At 41.7% G+C, this 20,640-nt stretch overlaps 1 protein-coding gene across 6 annotated transcripts; it reads left to right on the forward strand.

The window, feature by feature from the left end:
- The first annotated feature begins 771 nt into the window (after nt 1-771).
- Nucleotides 772-18,861, forward strand: ikzf1 (IKAROS family zinc finger 1 (Ikaros)). 6 transcript variants are annotated; one of them, XM_023425701.2, is made up of 8 exons: nt 772-1,418; nt 6,012-6,065; nt 6,232-6,345; nt 12,546-12,815; nt 14,396-14,563; nt 16,027-16,152; nt 16,611-16,742; nt 17,253-18,861. In XM_023425701.2, the coding sequence occupies exons 1-8, from the start codon at nt 1,124-1,126 to the stop codon at nt 17,960-17,962; spliced, it is 1,869 nt and encodes a 622-aa protein (XP_023281469.2). In that variant the 5' UTR covers nt 772-1,123; the 3' UTR covers nt 17,963-18,861. The 6 variants fall into 6 exon arrangements, with proteins under 6 accessions (XP_023281469.2, XP_023281468.2, XP_023281470.2 ...); XM_023425700.2 differs by having other exon boundaries at nt 774-1,418; nt 16,608-16,742; XM_023425702.2 differs by lacking the exon at nt 16,611-16,742 and having other exon boundaries at nt 774-1,418.
- Nucleotides 18,862-20,640: the final 1,779 nt, after the last annotated feature.

Genomic DNA, 20,640 nt, shown 5'->3' on the forward strand with positions numbered 1-20,640 from the left:
CTCCATCAGCAGTGAATATATACAGTGCAGGGAGGGAAAAGCTCAAGCTTAATACTATAATCTCTAACTTAAAATACGGTAATTATGGCAAAGATCCACTCCAGCAGATATTCATATGAGATAATAATGGCAGGACATATTTGAAAATGAGAGGTGAGTAGTTATTTTAGCCAAACGAGAGGTGTAACTCATTATTTATTTAGAATTTCCATCAATATTAATCCACAATTTATATTTCTTTTAATAAGTTCAGACAATATATATAGGCGCCCATCGTTGTCTGGATTCAACTATAAAATAGTACGAGAGACTGACAGTCAGATTGGCAACGTAAGAAAATTGGAAAGTAGTTATTAAACATCTTAAAAGGGTCTGTGTATAGTGATATGTGGCTGCCGCTGTTTTAATACTATCAGTATGAATGATGGGACAAGAGAGGGAGATGTATTATTGCAGCCTATCCAGAAACATGTAGCTGCAGACAGAAAGGCTGAGACGGTTTACTCATTTACATTTGAGCAGTTTCAAGTCACCTCCAAACAGTTTTGACTTTCTATTGTTAAAGTATGACATTGATGGAAGCATCTGAAACTAAAATATCTCTGATGGGTTTGGACTCACACTGTTGGTTTATACACTCCTGCGCACTAAACCAGAGGGAAAACCACATTTCAGTGAGAATAGAGCATATCTGCATGATGATCGTCTGCAGGACTGAGCCTCTGACTCAGGGAGGATGCTCTCAGTTTACATGCGGCTTAAGACCTAAAGTAACAAAGAGTAAAAAATGTTGAAAAAAAGAAAAAAATGTGGTCCAGTTCAGACATAAAGCCGGTTCTGGACACCTGCCGATGTGATGATGTGGGACAGGAGGCTCTGACTCTGAAGGGAGCATCACTGGAGAGGAAGAGTAAAGATCATAGAGAGAAAACAACCTCATTATATGGGAAAGAAAACGGTTGTGTTAATTTCATGGACTGCTTCAGTGTGCCAGAACAGGTGACAGACGGGGAGCTGTCCAATATGCAAGTGAGGAGTCCCCCTCATCAGCTTCCTCAGTGAGAATGAAATAAATAAACAATGAACGGTCCACTCTCCTCGCGCGCCTCATCCCATCTCATGCATGGCTGCCAGTAATGGTCTACTGGGTGTCAGCTTTTATTGGCACGGCACAAAGCAAGTGCCAAGGGCTCGGTGGCTCGACTCCCCGTTGCAGACTCGGCCTGTGGATAAAAGCAAGCAAAATGTCTCAGACGAGCTCAGAGACATAGTCATGTTGGGCTGGAACGAGGAAGTGCAGTGGAGAGGGGAGGGACTCAGGGCTCAGCTCCATGGGGCCGCCGCGGCGCTGAGACCTTCTGCACATGGAGCCGGGGAGAGTTGGAAGAACTTCATACTGCAAACTCAAGGAATAGCAGGTAAAGTGACTTCCACCGCGCTTTTCAGCTCCACACTGATCTCAAACACATGGTCCAGACCTGTAAGACTGAGGTAGCTCGCTCTCGAGATTTTTTAGGAGACATTTGCACCTGACTGGAAAAAGACTCCTTGTAGTTTCGGTGCAGGTGCGCTGCAGCATCAGATCCCGTTTGGTCCGCGTATTTTTCTGCTGATCAAGGACATGTAACAGATAACAGTACTTTTCAAAATTAAATACAGGAAAAACAATATTTTACGGCGATATTTGTTCCTGTAGAGCCAGTCATTTAAGAAAAATAATGGGATGTTCCTCATTTTCCATGTGTATTTTTCTTCTGGGAACATGTGGATAAATTATTTCACATTGATTTACATTTATATAAAAATACTAATCTAATTTCTAACATGTCCTACTAATTATCTACGCTATGTCGTTATGATTTCAACCTGTTTCATACAATTTTACCCTCCTGTTGTAGCACCTGTTGCAACAGCTGTGCGCACTCAGTAAACTCAGTCTCTGTATCTGGACTTTCATTCAATATTAAACGATTTTCTGGAAATAAAAACTTTTTGATCAAATTTGTCGAGGGCCCCAAAAACAAAAAGCAAAACAAAAAAAAAACACCAAAAAAAATCAAACCGAATGTGAAAATATGTCAGCGCTACTTAAACAGGAAATCAACACGCACAGACTAAAGGCTCCTATTTTCAATGTCTCAAATAAATCAATAATCGATAAATCTGATCATTTTGCCATACCGTTACGCTTTGTATTCACTTGTTCGAGCCACTGTCTCAATTAAACGTCTGAGAGTGTGAAGGGGTGAAAAAAAAAAAAACGCGCACACACATGTAGGCAGGACTGCTGAAACTTTTTACTCTGGGGTGGAAAGTCGCTCATCAACGCCCAGACAGAAAGGCTGAGGAAAGTAATTGTTTGCTTCGTTTTTTTTTTTTTTAACACGGGTAAAAACCTAAAGTTCCTGTTTGTGGACGCCTAACCTCTGTAGAAAATATTCAAAGTCCCACTTGGGCTTAAAAATATTTCTCAAATTAAGAATGAATCCCGCTTGTAATAACTGTATCTCGGCGGCAGTTGTAACTGGGTTTGTGTGAGGTCAAAAATCGAGCCAGAGAGTTGTCATCGCATTTTAAACTGTGACACTACGAGAGCTTCATGTGCTTTATGCGGGCTATAATGTGTATTTTATTTTATTTTTTATTTTTTTTTAGGGGAACATTTTTAGTATGAACTAAAAGTATGAGTATGAACTATTTAAATTTGTCATCGACTTAGTAATTTCACTAAAATCAGACTTAAACGCAAACGTTCGACAAAAAAACTCACTTCATGGAGAAGTAAGTTCCAGATGTTACAACTTGGAAATGAAGCCGAGTACCTGCACAAACAGGACTTGCTCAGGGCTCAGTTGGAAAGAGAAGTGCTGAAATTGCTGCAAATCTGTCTGCAGCTACATTATCTTTCTTGTCAGTAGAAACAGAAGTAGGAGGGGGGCGGGGGGTTGCAGAGGAAGACAGACAGTTATTAAAATGATTGTACTGTCTGAATAGCAGAGTAGTGAAGTGTGTCAGATGCAAATGAAGGAAACTTCTCTCCAGCGCACCTTTACTCTCCCCTCACCCCCTTGACGGGCTCCCCACAACACATCCGCTAACGCTATCTACCCACTTACACCCATACATTTCATGAATTACTGATGAGATCTCCATGTGCACATGAACAAAGGTGACCATGTACCACATTGCTTGGCAGTGTAGGACAATCTCTTCTCCTAATGGTTGATAAGGAAGCCGCCATAGCTTCGACACTTCTCATGAAAATTATTAAATTACTGACTCAGATATTTTCATTATTCGTCAGTAAGTTTGCAAAGTGGAAACTTTTAGTTTATGATTAAACACAATTTGAATTATGAGTCATATTGTTTGTTTGAGAATGGAATTGGAAACTATCTATCTATCTATCTATCTATCTATCTATCTATCTATCTATCTATCTATCTATCTATCTATCTATCTATCTATCTATCTATCTGTCTGTTTAAATGTTTTATTGCAGACAAAGTTAAAGTTATCATAAGCAGAAACATCTAAAAACATTTAACACGAGCCTCTTTGGTCTTAACTCACACAGTTATTTTTGTTTTAATGATTCATCAATTCATTAAAGGTAGCAGACTTAATCAAATTCTGGCTGTGGCTACACCTACTGTCTGAATATTATTTCAGTTTTTTAAACTGCAGGAATTAAGCTTCATTTAGTTCTAACTGAAACACTGAAGAATAGTTGTTTTTGTTGCATCTTTTTTCCGTTTTTCCTTCATGTGTTCCTGTATTAACTGGTCACGTTAAATGTGTTGTGTGTTTACTCCTGGGTACCCAGACTGTGTGCTGGTGTGGTCCTCAGTATCTGTTAACGGTTTCGTTGTTTCTCATCTCCACCCTGCTCCCTGGTGTAGCTTTTGCACCTCACTATGAGCAGACGCATTTGACTCCCTCCCCACCCCCACCCCCCACCAGACACACACACACACACACACACACGCACGCACGCACGCACACACACACACACACACACATACACACACACACACACAGGAGAAGGACCGAGAATTCTGTCAACCCACAAGCCTCTTCCTGCCTCTCCTCATTTGACGTACTCAGACCAAAACTTTTCCAGTCCCCCCTGCACTCTGTGTCACAAGTCTCAGAAGTCTTTTCTGTGACTTCCACTTCACTGGCTCATAGATTCCACCTGCCCCCAGTTCACACACACACACCAACACACCTGGTTACAACCAGGACATGAGCAATGAGGGGTAACAATCCTGCTATTTTCATTGTTTCAGTTTGATTCAATCACATAAATGAGAAAAAAGCTCATGTGGGATAAAAAACTTTAAACTGCTCGGCACCTGCGTTTAGTAAAAAAGAAAAAAACTTCAACTTTTGGCAAAGGTCAGTTCCAGTTCAGTTCAATACTTGGGGGCACAGTGTCTAAAGGTTCAGGTACAATCACAAAAGATACAGGAGGAAGTTTAACCAAAAAAAAAAAAAAGTGACATGATTAAATAAAAAAAGGGCACGAAAGTAGCTCCACTTTCTCGAACAAAATAGCTACTTCCTGAATATTCTACATGCACCTTACTTTCCACATGCCTACGCAAGTGGGTTGTGGCTGAATGTAGGAACTCTCTTTTTTATTTCTATCGAAGCCCCCCCACCGACACATCCGTGTTTCCCCTCGCAGCCATCTGCCCAGAAAAAAAGGGCACATGAGAATATACCTCCCTCTGTACCCGACCTCCAAACTCCAGATGCTGAAGAACGGCGCTGCAGAGTCAGAGCTCAGCGCAGTGACACGCGACACCCATGTGTTGTGCTGAACAAATCATCTGCACCAGTGACCTTTGCCCCACCACCCCCTTCACACTTGCATCCTGGGCGTCTGCAGGCCGCCGAGCTCCTGACTTGACTCCGCAGAATATTGTGCGTTGCGACAGAGCGGCCCGGTCGCTTCCCACTATTTGTTCCAAATGTGTGGAGCCATCTGTCAGTAAAACAGGAAGGCCTAGGTTCCCCTTCTCCCTTGGGCTCGTTTCGCTATTTTCGGGAGCTTCACTTCTCCCTGTGTGGCTGCTTGGACTGGGCAGCGGCCCCACCGAGGGCTTCTTGAAGTGGCGGAGCTGGGGCTGAGGCTGTCGGGCCCATCTGCTGCAGGCTTGAGGGCCATCCATTATTAATGGGGCCACGAGCACTGGTGACTCCTCAGATATTCAGCCCTGGCCGGAGGATTGCTTCTGGACTCGACTGCCTCCACTTGCTAAAAAAATTAATAAATAAAGAGAACTTCTCCGTCCCCTGGCCTGCTTTTCTGTCTCTTTTCTTTTCTTTGCTGCACCGTCCTGTTGCATTTGCTCCTCTGACTCCTTGCCCTCCCTTTGCTATCTGCTTCTCTGTCTCTATGGTATATCCATCTTCTCGCCTCTTCTTTCTTCTTCTTCTTCTTCTCCTCCTCCTCCTCCTCTCACTCTCTCTCCCCCTCTTTGTTTCTGATTGCGGCTTGCATGCATCTGTGCTCAGGCCGCGGGCTCAGCGATGCATGCTCAGTAAATTAGAAAGAACACGAGCACCGATCAGCTGGGCACGGCAAACACTCGCATCCTCGGTGACCTGGGGCCAGTTAATTTTCTGCTTAATTTTGCGGCAGTCAGTTTGCATTTTTGGATGATTACGTGGCAGGAAATTAACAATAAATAACAAATGTGGTCTGAAAGCTCATTCCCAGCAAAGTCGCGCTACCAGTGGGCCCCATCAGCCGGAGCCAAGCCACTTTCCAAGCCCAGTCTCTCTGTCAGACTTGTAATGAAAATGTCTGTAATTCTTTGTAATGTAATGTGGGGGACAGTGGTGTGTCTGCGGCTGTGACAAGAGCGATCTCGCTGAGGTGACGGAGTCATGCCGAGAAGTACACCTTTTACTCCACTCTAGCTTTTTATAATGTTGTTTTCTCGTCCTGCACTTGATTAAACTTACACACAAATACATCTCCCTCTCTCTCCCATTAGAGTACTTGCACCGCATGGAGACAGAGGAAGCCCAGGAAATGGCCCAGATGCCAGGTAAAAGACTGCAGCATGATTGAGCCATTGAGTGCAGAAAGTAGATACAATAGGCCCGCAGACAGGCTCTTACACCCACCTGGGGGTAATTTTGCCTCTTCTGAATGAAACATGTCGAGGGGTTGCGCGGTGAGTGACGGGTGTTTGCTGGTGTGTGTCTCCCCAGGCAGGGACAGCCCCCCTGCCAACGAAGCATCCGAGGAGGCAGAGGAGCCCATGGCCGTCCCCGAGGACCTGTCAGCCGGCTCCGCCCACCAGCAGAACAACAGAGGGGACAAAGGTACGAGGCAAACGCACCCACAGCCAGTCAGAACATCACTGATGCTTGTGTAAATTAGTATGAGTGTGTGACTACTACATTAAGTAGAGTGTATCCCATGAAGCGGCAATGAAAATGAGTCAAAACCACAGCGGTGCCTTTCCCAGCAGTAATGTATTCACTCCCAAAGCATCCAAATCAGAGTAAAACGGTTACATGAAAGTAATGTCAGTATCAAAAGAATAACATATATATGTATAAAAAAAGCATAAAAAGGTTTTCATAACTTAATCCCATACATGCACATCCAGTGGGAGAAATTTGCCGTTCCAAATCCCTTGGAAAAATTAATTTAAAGCTGCAAAGAGACACATTTAGGTCATTGGCAGAAAAGGTAAAAAAAAAAGAAAAAAAAAAAAAGTCTTTGATCCATGGTATGTCGTTAATAAGCCGAATCTTAAGGAATAGCTAATGTGGCCTTGATTTGAGTTTGTGAACATCAAGCCAGGGAATATCATGGTGAAAATAAGGATGAAGCATGCGAGTGGGGATTCGCATCGGCAGTGTAAATTTATCTCAAGTCCTCTAACGTGTGTGGTGAAATCATTATTGGTCATTAAAGGCTACATGGCAGCAAGACTTAACACACACAGGACAAATAAGTAAGTATTATTTTGCTCGTTACTTTTACTGTTTATTCCTGACATTAATAGTCCATAAATGTCCAAATCCAACCCACAGTTATTGAATGAATTTATTAAATCTGTATTAAAAACAAAGATAGGAGATATATAGAATCAAGTTTGAGGAAATTCCTTTAGATAGAATATATCTTGTTTTCATCGAGACAAATGATTTTATTTCATACAAACAAATAAACAAACAAAAAAACCACCGAAAAAGAAGCATGACAGCTCAAGTTCGACGATCCTATCAGGGTTTTTCCACTTATCCGGATAACGGTGAAGATTAAGCAGCGCTCAGTCGAAAATAATATATGAGAGGAAACTGAAATAGGATGTGTAAGAGTTTCCTAAGAAGAACTTGCCATCAGACAGTTTCAACACTCCTGGAGATAAAGAGTTCAGGAAGAATGCCAAGCTGAAGGGAGATCAGTGCATCACTGCACCACATAGGTCACACACCTGCACACACACACGCACGCACACACACACACACACACACGCACACGCACACACACACACACACACACACACACACACACACACACACTGTTTTACTTTACAACTGTTGAGTTGTCATGCAGGAATTTCTGAACACTCGAGACCGAGCGCTGCGATGACATCTAAAGGATGAGACCGTGTTATGCAGAGTCAGGCAGCGTGTTTAGAGCCACGTTTCATCTCATCTCAGGCGACTGATGGACGTTTAGTACAATCTGGGAAAACGGGAAACAGTGATAACAGATGATTTAAATGTTTAACTTTCATTTGCGGCAAGTAAAGACAGTAGAGAGGGCAGGGCCGGCAGCCGACTGTTCAATCCCTATTCAGTATGATCACTTCGCATGAGTGTGTGTGTGTGTGTGTGTGTGTGTGTGTGTGTGTGTGTGTGTGTGTGTGTGTACATGTGTTTATATAGGGAGAGAGAAAAAGAGCCCAAAGAGCGAAAGAAGGGAAGTGCAAGTATCTGGTAGATCTATGCATCGCTGCCTCTGTGATAAAAGCCCAAATGAGTTATAATTATCACACAGGATCATGTGCTGCTCAGTTCTCTGTAATGAAAAAGGCAAAACGCAGGGGGGCTATATGTGGGACATGGGACCTCAAAGTATCGAAAGCTTGAAACCTCAAAACCCAGGTTGTTTCCTGTAGCAAATAAGTCTTCACAGCCTGGGATCATTATTGTTGCTGCGTATTCACGATGTTGCAATCCACACACGTATGACTCCAAGCGTGAGGGAGGTTCATATGTCAAAGTGAACACGATTTTGTTTTCAAAAATGTTACTGCTACTGTTCAGTAAATTGTCACAGAAAAAAAGCAAGGTTGAATAGATTTGACCGTCTTATATAACGGCTATAACACATTTAGTTAAAGTCACAAGATGGTCTTCGCGACATCCCGGTTGAACCATTTCTCTTTCACTTTCAGTGATTCAGACAGAGCCTTCGCTATTTCAGAGACATGAGACTGAGAGGGAGACTGAGCTGTCTAGTTCCCGAAAATATGGAGGCGAGTTTTTTTTTTTTTTTTAAGTGTGAGGGGAAAAGCAGGCTGTTTTTGGTGTTCCTGCAAGTCGTGTTGAGTGTGCTGCTGGCGTGGTTTAACACATGTGGTTCCACTACCTTGCACATAGGGTTATTTTCAGGCAGTGAGAGCAGCACAAGTCAGTAACAGGAACCTCCAACAGGCTCCCTGTGTCTCCACTAACACACAACTAACACACTTGCTACCTTGCTTAGTATCTGCTATTGGTATAGCTTAATTATTTCTTCTTTTTTTGGGCCACTAATGCTATAGCTTTTTTAAAAAAATATATGTGTTTGTCACAGTCTTTTGTCACCTGTAATCTGAGGATTAGATCCAGACCAGGTTATAACGATTTTATTGCGACCTGTTTGTTTGTCTACTATGTGATCTGACAGTTGCTTCCCAAAAAGAGCTAATCAGGATGTGTGACCGTGACAAACATGATATAAAGTAAAAAGCCTTCTTCCTACTCCCAGTTTAGTCACAACTTCCCCATATCCATGAGAAGCTTTCATGGTTCCCTTCTGTCTGCCTCAGCCGGCTGATAACCTGAGAGCTTCACTGCTGTGACAGATGTTTCAGGAACTGACAACTGCTGATAAACATAAAAGTTTTTTTGTGCATTGTTCCAACTGTTCATTTTCCTTAAATCAGTGAGAATATACAAAATGCCTTATGTACAGCACTCATCTGCTTGAGGGTTTAAACTGTTGTTAAATTGATTTTTTTGTGCTGGATCAGTGGCTGAAGCTACATGTGCAGAGAAATGCCTCTCACTAATACAGAGCAGGGCAATAGTCTGATTAAGCCTTTTTATTGATTTACATAATTTTACTACTCTCCTCTGACATTGGAAAAGTGCAAAAGTTATCCAGAAGATTGTGGCAATCAGTGGTGTTGTGGCTAAAACCAAGAATTAAATAAGGAGGGTTGAAGTGGTGTAGTTTTGCTTTCGAGCTCTGTGATATGCAAATGGCCCGAACTCGATCACTTGCCCTCAAAAGTCCCTCCAGCTTAATTTTTTTTTTCTGACAAAGACATCACTATTAAAGTGCTTATGCCTGACTGAAAACCTTAGTGGTTGAAGTGAGAATTTCATATGCATGTTTTGCAACATGTGCAAAGTAAAATCTCCGAAAGAAAAAAAAAAAAGAAGATGACTCTAGCTGCTCAGTGCAAGAGTAATTGTCTTTCACCTCTGCAAATACAGTGAGCGGGACACGTGCACAACTTGACTGTAGTTCACAAAATGTCATGGTAGGTGTAAATATGTCTAGGCTATGTGTAAAGATGGAGGATTAGCAAAATTCATTTTAGAAAAATAGCAATAACATTTTGAAAAGAAACAAAAGCAACTTGAACACCATTGGTGAGAGAGTGTGTGTAAACTAGTTGAGAGAAGTTGAAACAGTGAGATAAAAGTAACTGATAAACAGTTGAAGTAGCTAGCTAAAAGCAATGGACAGTTAAAATAAATACTGTTAGCCAAATGTAAGCAGTAGTTTGCTAAAAGTAGTGTTGGATAAAATAGTTAGCTAAACGTAGTAGATAAACATATTAAAAAGTTAACATATGGTGGATAAATGGTGTAATATTTGAAAGTAATGGATAAATTACTTAAATATTTAAAGAAAAAATAAAGCGAAAGATAACTGATAAATAGTTAAAGTAGGTATCTCAAATTAAGGGGAAAGTTTAGTTTGCTAAAAGTAATAGAAAGGTGCAGTTGGTGTAGATGAAGGCGCTGAGTTCATGTGACAGGACTGATGTGAACTGTTGAGTACCAAGTTATATCTGTTAATGCACGTACAACCAGACCATATGATTGCATAATAGTTTTGTGTAGACGTATGACAGATTTACGTTTACATGCATTGTTATCATCATTGCATTGTAATTACATCTTAGATGCACATGTAGTATGTTTGGTAACACGGTTCTGCACCATAACTCATCGTCATCTTTTGCACTTCAACAGAATTTAAGCAGCTTTTTGCTTTTACACAGTGCAGCCTTTCCTTCTCTTTGCGTGCACGGTCTGTTTTTGTCTTATCTCATCTGCTCAGCAGAAAAACCAGAGAGCTTGTCCAAAAAGTTTCAGCAGCCGAGCAGATGAGGAGATTGTTTCTCCTGCGACAGAAAATAAGAAAATTCTTGTGAGGAGATGGATGATCAGATTATTTGACTTTGATCGGAAAAACGATTGAAAGCATCTTGTGGTCCTGTCCTCAAATTATGCTCCTCCTGTTGTCCATGGGAAACATTATGTGTATCAGGGGATTTATGTTTGTGGCTCTCAGTGAAAATGAGACTCCTGCAAAAAAAAAAAAAAAAACCAACAAACAAACAAACAAAAAAAAAACCTGTTTCAGTTACAGGCTGTTTTACAATTCCTTTCCCGTGCTTCCCTTTCTGTCACTTCTCCATAATTCTTGGTATTTCAGTTAGACAGGCCCTCTTTCTGAAGCTTCCCCTTTTCCATAGATTCCTATATTTCATGATTTCCACTTCTTCCTCTTCAGTTGTACAAACAGAGGTAGAGGCATGGGGAAATCAGACTGCCAACATGACATGAAAACCACATACTGGGACTTGCAAGATCAGTCAGTTCTCTTAAACGTTTCTAAAGTTCTCTGGTGGGAAAAAGAAGGAGCTAGCATTTAACACTCAGGGCACTTCTCTTTTCTGATCACTTTGGGAACACCAGACTAGAAACAATACATCTTTCTTTTTAACACTTCCAGATGAGAGTTGCCATTCATGAGTCGTACAGCGTTTACTTTCTGTTCTTTAAAAAACTGGAAGTGTCAAAAGTAAGGCAGATCAAGACCCCTGTAAATGTACAAGATGGTGAACAGGCTTTATGTGCATATGCGCGTGTGCATATGCGTGTGTGTGTGTGTGTGTGTGTGTGCGCGTGTGTGTGCGTGTGTGTGTGTGTTCATCTGTGTGTGTGCAAGTGCGTGTGTTCATCGCACTCTGTTGCTCTGATGCACACCGCTGTCGTCCCTAGTTTCGCACTGCTTCCTGTGTCTCTGTTTCCTGTTTATCTTGCTGTCATTTCTTTCACCAAAAAAAGTGTGATTGTGTGAGATGATCTGTGTGTTTCTTCATTTCTCATCACTGACGTGCTCAAACAGTAGAAACGCTGCTCCACCTGTGTATCCTTATGAAATCTACAGTGATGCTTTGAAACAAATAAGCAGCAGCAGTGTACAGTTTAAATGTGCCGGCTGTGGGCCGATCTTATCTGCTGTTTGTTTGTTGACTTTTCACAAAAACGCCTGAAACAGGAGGGGAAGGTTCTTGAAGTTTTGATGCAGCATCCCGGTAAACATGAAAATGTCGTATTGTGCACTAAAGGAGGCCTGTCATTACAAAGCTGTTGTTGCCCTAGTTTATAGTGTAGTGGGTTGCGGTGTTGTTACGACAGAAGAAAGAGTGGATGAACAGAGCCACACTGACTTCTATACTGTGCTGAATGAATCTAAATAAAGGCATGACATTTTTTTATCATGATGAGTTTCAAAGTTCAGTTTCATAGCTATAAATTACAGTTCGAAGTATTTATAAAATGAGTCAGTAACCGTGTAATTTATAAGTAATGAATAAAACGTGTCTCATTCAGACAAAAAAAAAAGGGTAGGTGAGATAAAAACAAAACAAAAAACTTGTTTATCAAAGTATCTCAACAAGATAAAAAGCCAAACAATAAGAGAAAGAATAAATAAAAAAAAATATATAAATTATGAAAAAGATTAAATAAGATTAAGAACAGCTCTAACCAACAATGATAATGACTATCAAACTCAAACCAGGCAAAATGAAAAAGGGGTTCATCTGTAAAGCAAAAGAAATTCACATGCATTTTCAGAAGTGATCACTTATTATTCTCATGTCACAGTATCAATATCACACTGATAAACTGCCCATCTTCAGCATATAACATCATGAAAGAAGCATGCTCGTATTCTAAACCGTGGCCCCCCCCCTTGCCCTCTTTTCCAGCCTGTAACATTAAAGTTGAGGCTCGCAGTGATGAGGAGAATGGGCTGGCCTGTGACATGAATGGCGTGGAGGAGGACGAGTGCGCGGAAGACTTGCGCGTGATCGATGCCTCGGGGGCCAAGGTGAACGGCTCACAGCCGAGCCCCGAAGCCAAGGCCTTCTCCTCGGCCGGCGGTATCCGGCTGCCCAACGGGAAGCTCAAGTGCGATATCTGTGGGATAGTTTGCATTGGCCCCAATGTGTTGATGGTGCACAAGCGAAGCCACACTGGTAAGCCACCTGCAATACTTCTTGCCCTTCCTTTGCACCCATGTTCACTGTCAGTATCAGAGAGGTGTCCTCCCTAGATTTAGAGCAGTTCCTTTGACTTTAAATGGCGAAAATGAGGAGCTCAGATTTGTTGTCTCTTATTATATTTTGGCATTAACACAAACAGTCTCACAGTAGCAGCTTTTCCTACACATAACAATTAAAATTACTTGTAGAAATAAGACTCCAGAGCCTGTTCTTATGTTTTCAGACACCCTCATACTCAGTTGTAGTTGGCTCTATGCATGTAGACCCTCCTATCGTGCGTGAAATAGACTCTGAGCAAACCATTAGCATTCATTATTGTTCATCTAAATGACTCTGAATCACCACATGACAAGCAACAGCAACTGATCAAATTATTGTGCGATAAAGTAGCAGAGACGAACTTGGTCCTAAAAAAAAAAAAAAAAAAAGAAAAAAAAAAACACGCCCTCAGTTCCTCAGTTGAGAAACAGGATATCTGCTGCAATTAATGGGTATCTCCATAAAGTGACAATTATCCGGCTATTAAAAGTTTTTCAAAATTCAAAATTGATATTCTATTGTAATGAAGCCAAACCAGTGGTGGGGAACATTTTTGAAAAAGGCACTTAACTGTCAAGCTTTAGAAACTAATGAAACTCAAAATGGAAGAAAGGAACACTAGACTAATGTAAATGCAAAAGAAAGTACAATAAAGGATATAATGAAGTGCCTCCTATTTAAATAGAAAATATTCTGTGGTGAGTCTTTGCTCCTGAAATGCATTTTTAATGAATTTCCTTTTTTATATATTTTTGCTGCTTCACTGGTGACTCTTATTTTATGGGGGGCCTTTGAAAAAAAAAAGAAAAAAAAGCCATATTAAAACGTTCTCACAGAATGCCACAACACTCGGAGAGAGGCTGGATATTGGTTTATTCCAGAGGCGCTGATCAGGAAGACTGGCTCTCAACACAAAGTGTTTCCTTCGCTTTATTCAAATGAGGCTGAATTTGCATTGTGATGTGCCGCTCTTATTTTAGAGACGAAGAAGAGTAAAAAATGAGATTTTCAGATCAAATTGACCTAGGCAATGGTGCATTACGGAACTGGCAGGCTGAGTTTGAAAGGCTCTTGTTCGATCAGAGTGCCAGAAGTCGGTGGGGCAGGGGGAGCATGGAGAGATGGAGTGTCACTCTGCTGTGAAACCCTCCCACAGGCTGCTGGATCGCTCTCTGCCCCGGAGACGCTCCATCATCCAGCTTGTTCTGGCGCTCGGGATGCTTGTAATGCAGTGACCCCGCATTCCCACAGCCGCAGCTTTTTCTCCACGTAGAGAAGACAAAGACTTTGTGCTTTTATTGTTGTCAGCGCAGGGATCAAACATGGTGAGATTAGGGAGAGCAGTGCGATCATGAATCATGAATTGCCTGATACATAAAAAAAAAAAAAAAACATAAAAAAGAAAATAGGGTGCCAGTTAAAACAGACAAGTTCTCATTTTTTCTGTTCTTTTTTCTGTGTGTTATCTGCATCTTTACAGTAGAGTGTGCGTCTGTTGTGTTCTTGTCCCACAGGAGAACGCCCTTTCCAGTGCAGCCAGTGCGGTGCCTCTTTCACCCAGAAGGGTAACCTGCTGCGCCACATCAAGCTGCATTCGGGGGAGAAACCCTTCAAGTGTCACCTGTGCAGCTACGCCTGCCGCAGGAGGGACGCCCTCACCGGCCATTTACGCACCCACTCGGGTGAGTACGCAAAGGTCACACACACACACACACACACACACACACACACACACACACACACACACACACACACACACACTCACACTGCAAACTTCTGCACTCATGGTAATTCAAGGAACACTGGGTGGAAGCCTATACAAAAGGCATGACATGTTCTGCAGTGCATACAGCGACAGCCCAGGGCGATATAAGGGGAAGTTGACAGGGTGTAGATATGGTGTCACTTTTTTTTTTGCAAATGCTTTGCAGAAGTATGTGTTAATGAAATGTTTTGGGTGTAAACAGTATACTTACAAGGCTGCTCTGAATAGCTGAACTGAAAAGTAAAAGGTTAAGCTGCTGAAACTTGGATATAGACATGGAGATTATGATGCACAATGCTCACAAAATTGAAAGTAGCATGATCAGTGTATTGAATTATTTGTCTCAAGCACTTTTTAAAGTCTCCACAAGTTGGCATGCTCAGGTTACTGAACTGAATTAAATGAAAAGCAAAGGCTGCATATAAGGTAGAGCATTGCATTCAAACTGTGGCAGCCTAGGGTTCAAGTATATATGATATTAAAGAAAAGAAAATTATCATTATATTATTATTAGTTCTATTATAGAATGAAACTATTTTTGTTATTGTTAACAAATCCAATGAAAAGACCTAACAACAATAGTCTGTCTGTCTATACATTTGACTTCCCTACTTTGGCACTCAACACTAAGCTCATTGTTTCCATGTAAATCTTTAAAAACAGGTCACAAACAGTAGAGTTTTGTTTGTTTTTTTCATTTCCTAAAACAGCTGGGAAATGTAGTTTTTAATTTTTTAAACAAATGTTACTGAAATAGGAGTAAATAATGCATTTTTATGGAACTATTTTCAGCTGAGGATTTTTCATGCTGGTGAGAATTTATGACACCAGTTGGACAGTAACAGCTCCTGTCTCTTATACACATCTTGTGGAAATAATCAATCCCTTATTAAAGTATCATGATCAGTTATTTTGTTGGTGTAAAAATAAAAGTAAAATTTGAATTGAGTCTATTGAGGAATCAGCTTATAAAATACCCACCTTATGTATGTTTTTATTTAAACAATGTAAAAATCCCCTCAAGTTGCTTCCTGAATTCCCCCAAGAAATACATAAGACATGACCCTGTTCATGTCATCCCAAGAAATTAAAATATCTGCTTGTGAAGTTTTTCCACTGGACTTTCCAGAGATCATCTGTGGGCAGAGTGGGCGGGACTGTCGGGTCTTCTCCGTGGGTTTCCTGTAGGTGGAGCTCTGACTCCGGTTCATGCTAAACACCCAGTTTCTCTTCTATTTATACAAATCAAACGGGAAATGTAAAATAAATAAAATAAGTGTAACTAAACCAAGAGAATATTCCACTGCTCTGTTTGCTGATAAAGTGTTGTTTTGTTTTTTGTTTTTTGTTTTTTTTGTTTTTTTATTGTTTCTTTTGCAGTTGGAAAACCCCACAAGTGTGCTTACTGTGGGCGGAGCTATAAGCAACGCAGCTCTCTCGAGGAGCACAAGGAGAGGTGCCACAACTACCTCCAGTGCATGGGGTTGCAGAACAGCATCTACACAGGTTGGTGCCTCGTGAGACGCTCACTGCGCCTTCACCCAAATCTGATGACCTACTTTACCCTGTGCGCAGGACTGTGTATGCACGCGACAGCAGCGCACCATGCCGACAACGCTGCAGTTACTAAACACTCAAACAAGTCATATTAAATTCATGTCATTCCCATTCGAGTACAGGCTCCCATACATACTCTGCAGTCATGAATTAAATGAACACACTATAGAATACTCGAGATACTTAACATGTAAAAGCCTAGAAACACATCTACACTTGATCTGTGAGCATGGACAGATCCTATATTTACAGACCAAGCGCTTCACGTGTCAGAATAAACCGCTCTGTGCTCTGTGAGGAAAACACCATCAGGCATGTGATATCATGCAGCAGTTCATCGCTTTAAACCCGACAAACTCAAACTACTTTGACTCTGAAATCTACTTCTCTGTCTTGCTTTCCAGTAGTAAAGGAAGAAAGCAACCAGAATGAGCAGAGGGAAGACTTAAGCCAGACGGGATCTGACAGAGCCTTGGTGCTAGACAGACTAGCTAATAATGTAGCTAAACGTAAGAGCACTATGCCACAGAAGTTTGTGGGTAAGGGCTGAAATCTGCTTCCTTTGTGATAAATGCAATGTTGCTACTTTTTGCTGAAAAAAAAAACAAGTGTAACTGCTGCACCTATGAAAGCTGCATAGGTGAAGCTGCTGTGTCTTGTGTTAATTATTTGAGCATTTTTCTTTGCTGCCTTGGCTCTGCAGAATGCATGCAGTATTTGCCAGATAACAAGTCTGTTTTTGCAGTTCAGCCTGATCAGGAATTCTGCCTTTAAATTGTTTAATTGCTGTTAGAAAAGATTTTGTGTTGATGTTTCCTGAGTGTTTAATCCTGGATATTAATTTTTACACTAAAATTTAACTTCACAACAAATGAGGGAAAGATAAAATATTAAGAGGCTGAAGGAAATGCTATATAAGACCAGAAATAGAGCAGAAGAAACAATAACAGTGAGTCAGCCTCAGCTAGAGAGGAGCAGGCTCAGTGTAAAGATGGTGAAATCACAGTGTGTCAGTAAAGTAGAACCTTCACGTCTCCTCTGTCTCTCAGGTGACAAACGTCTGTCAGACCTCTCCTACGATGGAGGAGCAGGCGAGCTGATTCAGCCCCACGTCATTGACCAGGCCATCAACAGTGCCATCAGCTACCTGGGGGCCGAGTCGCTCCGGCCCCTGGTCCAGACCTCCCCTGCCTCCTCTACTGATGTGGGCCTCGGATCCATGTACCCTCACCATAAGCCGGCGAATGACGGCCATGTGGGGACGGGCCACGGCCTGTCGGCCAAAGACAGTGCGGCTGAGAACCTGCTGCTGCTCTCCAACTCCAAGTCTGCCTCCAGCGAGAAGGACGGCTCGCCCAGCCACAGCGGCCAAGACTCCACCGACACCGAGAGCAACAACGAGGACCGTACAGGCGGGCCGGCCCCCAGCCTCATCTACCTGACCAACCACATCAACCCCGGGGTGAGGAACGGCGTCCTCCCTCTAGTGAAGGAGGAGCAGCAGAGGCAGTACGAGGCCATCCGGGTCAGCATGGAGATGGCCTCCGAGGGCTTCAAGGTGGTGACGGCGGACGGGGAGCAGGTGAGGGCGTACCGGTGCGAACACTGCCGCGTTCTCTTCCTGGACCACGTCATGTACACCATTCACATGGGCTGCCACGGCTTCAGAGACCCCTTCGAGTGCAACCTCTGCGGTCACCGGAGTCAAGACCGATACGAGTTCTCCTCTCACATAACACGAGGGGAGCATCGCTACTGAGCCCCGCCCACCAGGGAGCACACACATGCACACACACTTTCGCACAGATAAACAGGTGTACATATGGAAAAAAAAATCCCCCACAGATTCACTCATAGACATGCACCTGAAACAAGTGCATAAAAAACAAAATGTAAATTACACTGTTGATGTCTGAAAGTTGTGTTTTTTATACAAAGTATGCATGTTTGTTGATTATTACAAAATCCAATTCTATTCATTTCAAATGCCATGCTCAAAAGAAAGACCAGTTACTCAATTGTCTTTTTTAAATAAACAAAATATTGTGAAGTGAAGACGACACAGCTGAGGCTCCGTCCCACTTCATGTATTTACAGTCGCCACGTGTATAAAATGTATAAATGTGACTTTTCTTTTGGAAAACGAGGCAGCATCTTTATTTTTTCCTAGTTTTGAAATAGAAAAATTTTTCACCCATTCACTTAAGCATCTCTGTAGTGAAGTGTCTGAAACATCAGTAAAAGATTCTGCAGCTGTTTTTAGTGCAGGAAAAAACCTACTTTATTTACGGCAATCAATAAAAACTTAACAATCAGTGTAGATAACCTCACATTTCCCTCCCAAAGTGCTATTCTTGTATTTGTATCAACCTACATATTATTTATATCACATTTACACTCCTGTCTGTTTCTTTGTATTTATTATAATGATCGTTGTTTGTCTGTAGGTTAGTTTTTAAAAACAAAGTTGCATCTTTTTTCTGTTCGACTGTACTTAATGTATTTGAGGTGAAAACATGACTGCTGCTGATCCTGGCCTTTTTGTTTTATACCTGATGGCTGAGAATTGTTTCATACACAACATGAAGGTGAGCCATGTGAAGGGAGCTTTATGCTTGCAAAAAAATATCAATAAAAGATATTTTATATATGCACAAAGAGTGTGTGAATGTTTTTTTTTCTATAGCTGATGAGTGTAGAAATAAGATGCTTTAATTAACAGAGGACTATTCCTAGCAGAACTGCACATGGGTCTGTCATCATTATACTGTATATACATGCAAATGTTTCATGGACATGCAGATGTTTCATGGCAGATGTGTGCTTTTAATAGGATAGTTTTTCTTAACTGGATCATAATATTTGACAAGTAGAGTTAATGGAAAGTTTCTCTGAGTTTTACTGTATCATTTTGCCTTTTTAAGAAATATGGAGATTTCATTTCACACTCTCAAACCTTGTGAAATAATTAAGGTTGGATGTCATTCAAGACGTGGCTCAGTCCTGCCTGTCAAGGAAGAGCCAACACAGAGTGAATGACTGGCATTTGTGAAAAATACAAAAACACTAAACACACTGAAAAAACATTTACAGAGGGGGAATAAATAAACACCTCTCCGTGTATATGGAGGTTATTGGGTTATTTTCCAAAGCAAATGTATTAATTTCTTCAGTGTTTTTATAGTTTTAACCCATAAATTCCATAATTTCCAATTTGAAATATGTATATAATTTACTGAGGATGCCAAACTGTCAGATAATACAAGGCTAACGCCGCAGTGGCAGCTCTGCACAGAGACCCTCATGTTAAAACTGTGACATCAAGAGACTAGACACACACAACAGCCTGCCGACATGTGCAGGCGTCCAGGACCTGAAGAGTCCGACTGGTCCTCAGAGGAGCGGCAGCGGCAGAGAGCTGGGACAGAGGCGATCAGCCACTGGAGCAGAAGGCCAGGTCCGTCTGGAGAGGCCCAGTCAGGACCGCCATAGGACCTCAACGGCGTTATGCGGCGACAGCCTCGTCCAGATGGCTGCTGTGTGATTTAGCAGAAACGGGAAGCAGCTGTGGCCAGCGACGAGTCCCCCACGCTTGACTGGGACCCAACAGGGGAGGGAGGGCATTTGCATGAGAGGGATAATCTGGCCAACCAACTCAGGCCCTGCCAGGATCCAAGATCTCACTTCTCCTTTCAGCCAGCTGACTGAAACAGTCCTTTAAGAATCACAATTAACCAAATCCAATTGTTCTGTCAACAGGATCCCACAAGATGTTACTACTCAGGGTTTTTCTTTTCCGCCCCTTCACATGACTGTGTCCCATTGATGGAGAACACTATGTTCAATACAAACCTGGTGTTCAGGTGTCTATGAGTTGTCAGTAGTTCCACTAAAGATTCATTTCCCCTCTAAACTTCTCAGTTGGTGCAATTTAAATAACCGGTAAAGGTCCAAAGAGGTTAAATATTTTATAATAAAGAAAAGAAATTAATCTAAATTTGTTTTTTCTTTTCCTCCTCCATAAATGATCACATAGCTACTCATATTTACCTTGTGACCCAAACATAATACAGATATCTGTATATATGCAATGGTAGTTTAAACTAGTAGTGACATCCTACTTCCACACTGATGCATCAACAATCTCATAATATGATATATAATAGTATAATACTCACAGGGGCCATTTTTCCAGCGAAAAGAGTGTGTTTATTTTTGATCCTTTAAAGTTAATTCTTTACGATTTCGGTCATGGTTGTTTGGTGACAGTAAGTGCAGTTTTAAACAGCAGCTGGTTTATCTATCCACAGTGCAGTCAAACTAACTCATGTAAGTCAGTCAGTAATAACTGCTAATACAATCTGACCACGTGTTGCGCACAGCACATGTAGTGACACTGGATCACATGCTGCATTGTTTCCCTCATGTGTGTCAAGG

This window comes from Seriola lalandi, unplaced genomic scaffold (assembly GCF_002814215.2).
Source record: "Seriola lalandi dorsalis isolate HSWRI2012SDOR001 ecotype SW California unplaced genomic scaffold, Sedor1 jcf7180002054795, whole genome shotgun sequence".
NCBI lineage: Eukaryota > Metazoa > Chordata > Actinopteri > Carangiformes > Carangidae > Seriola > Seriola lalandi.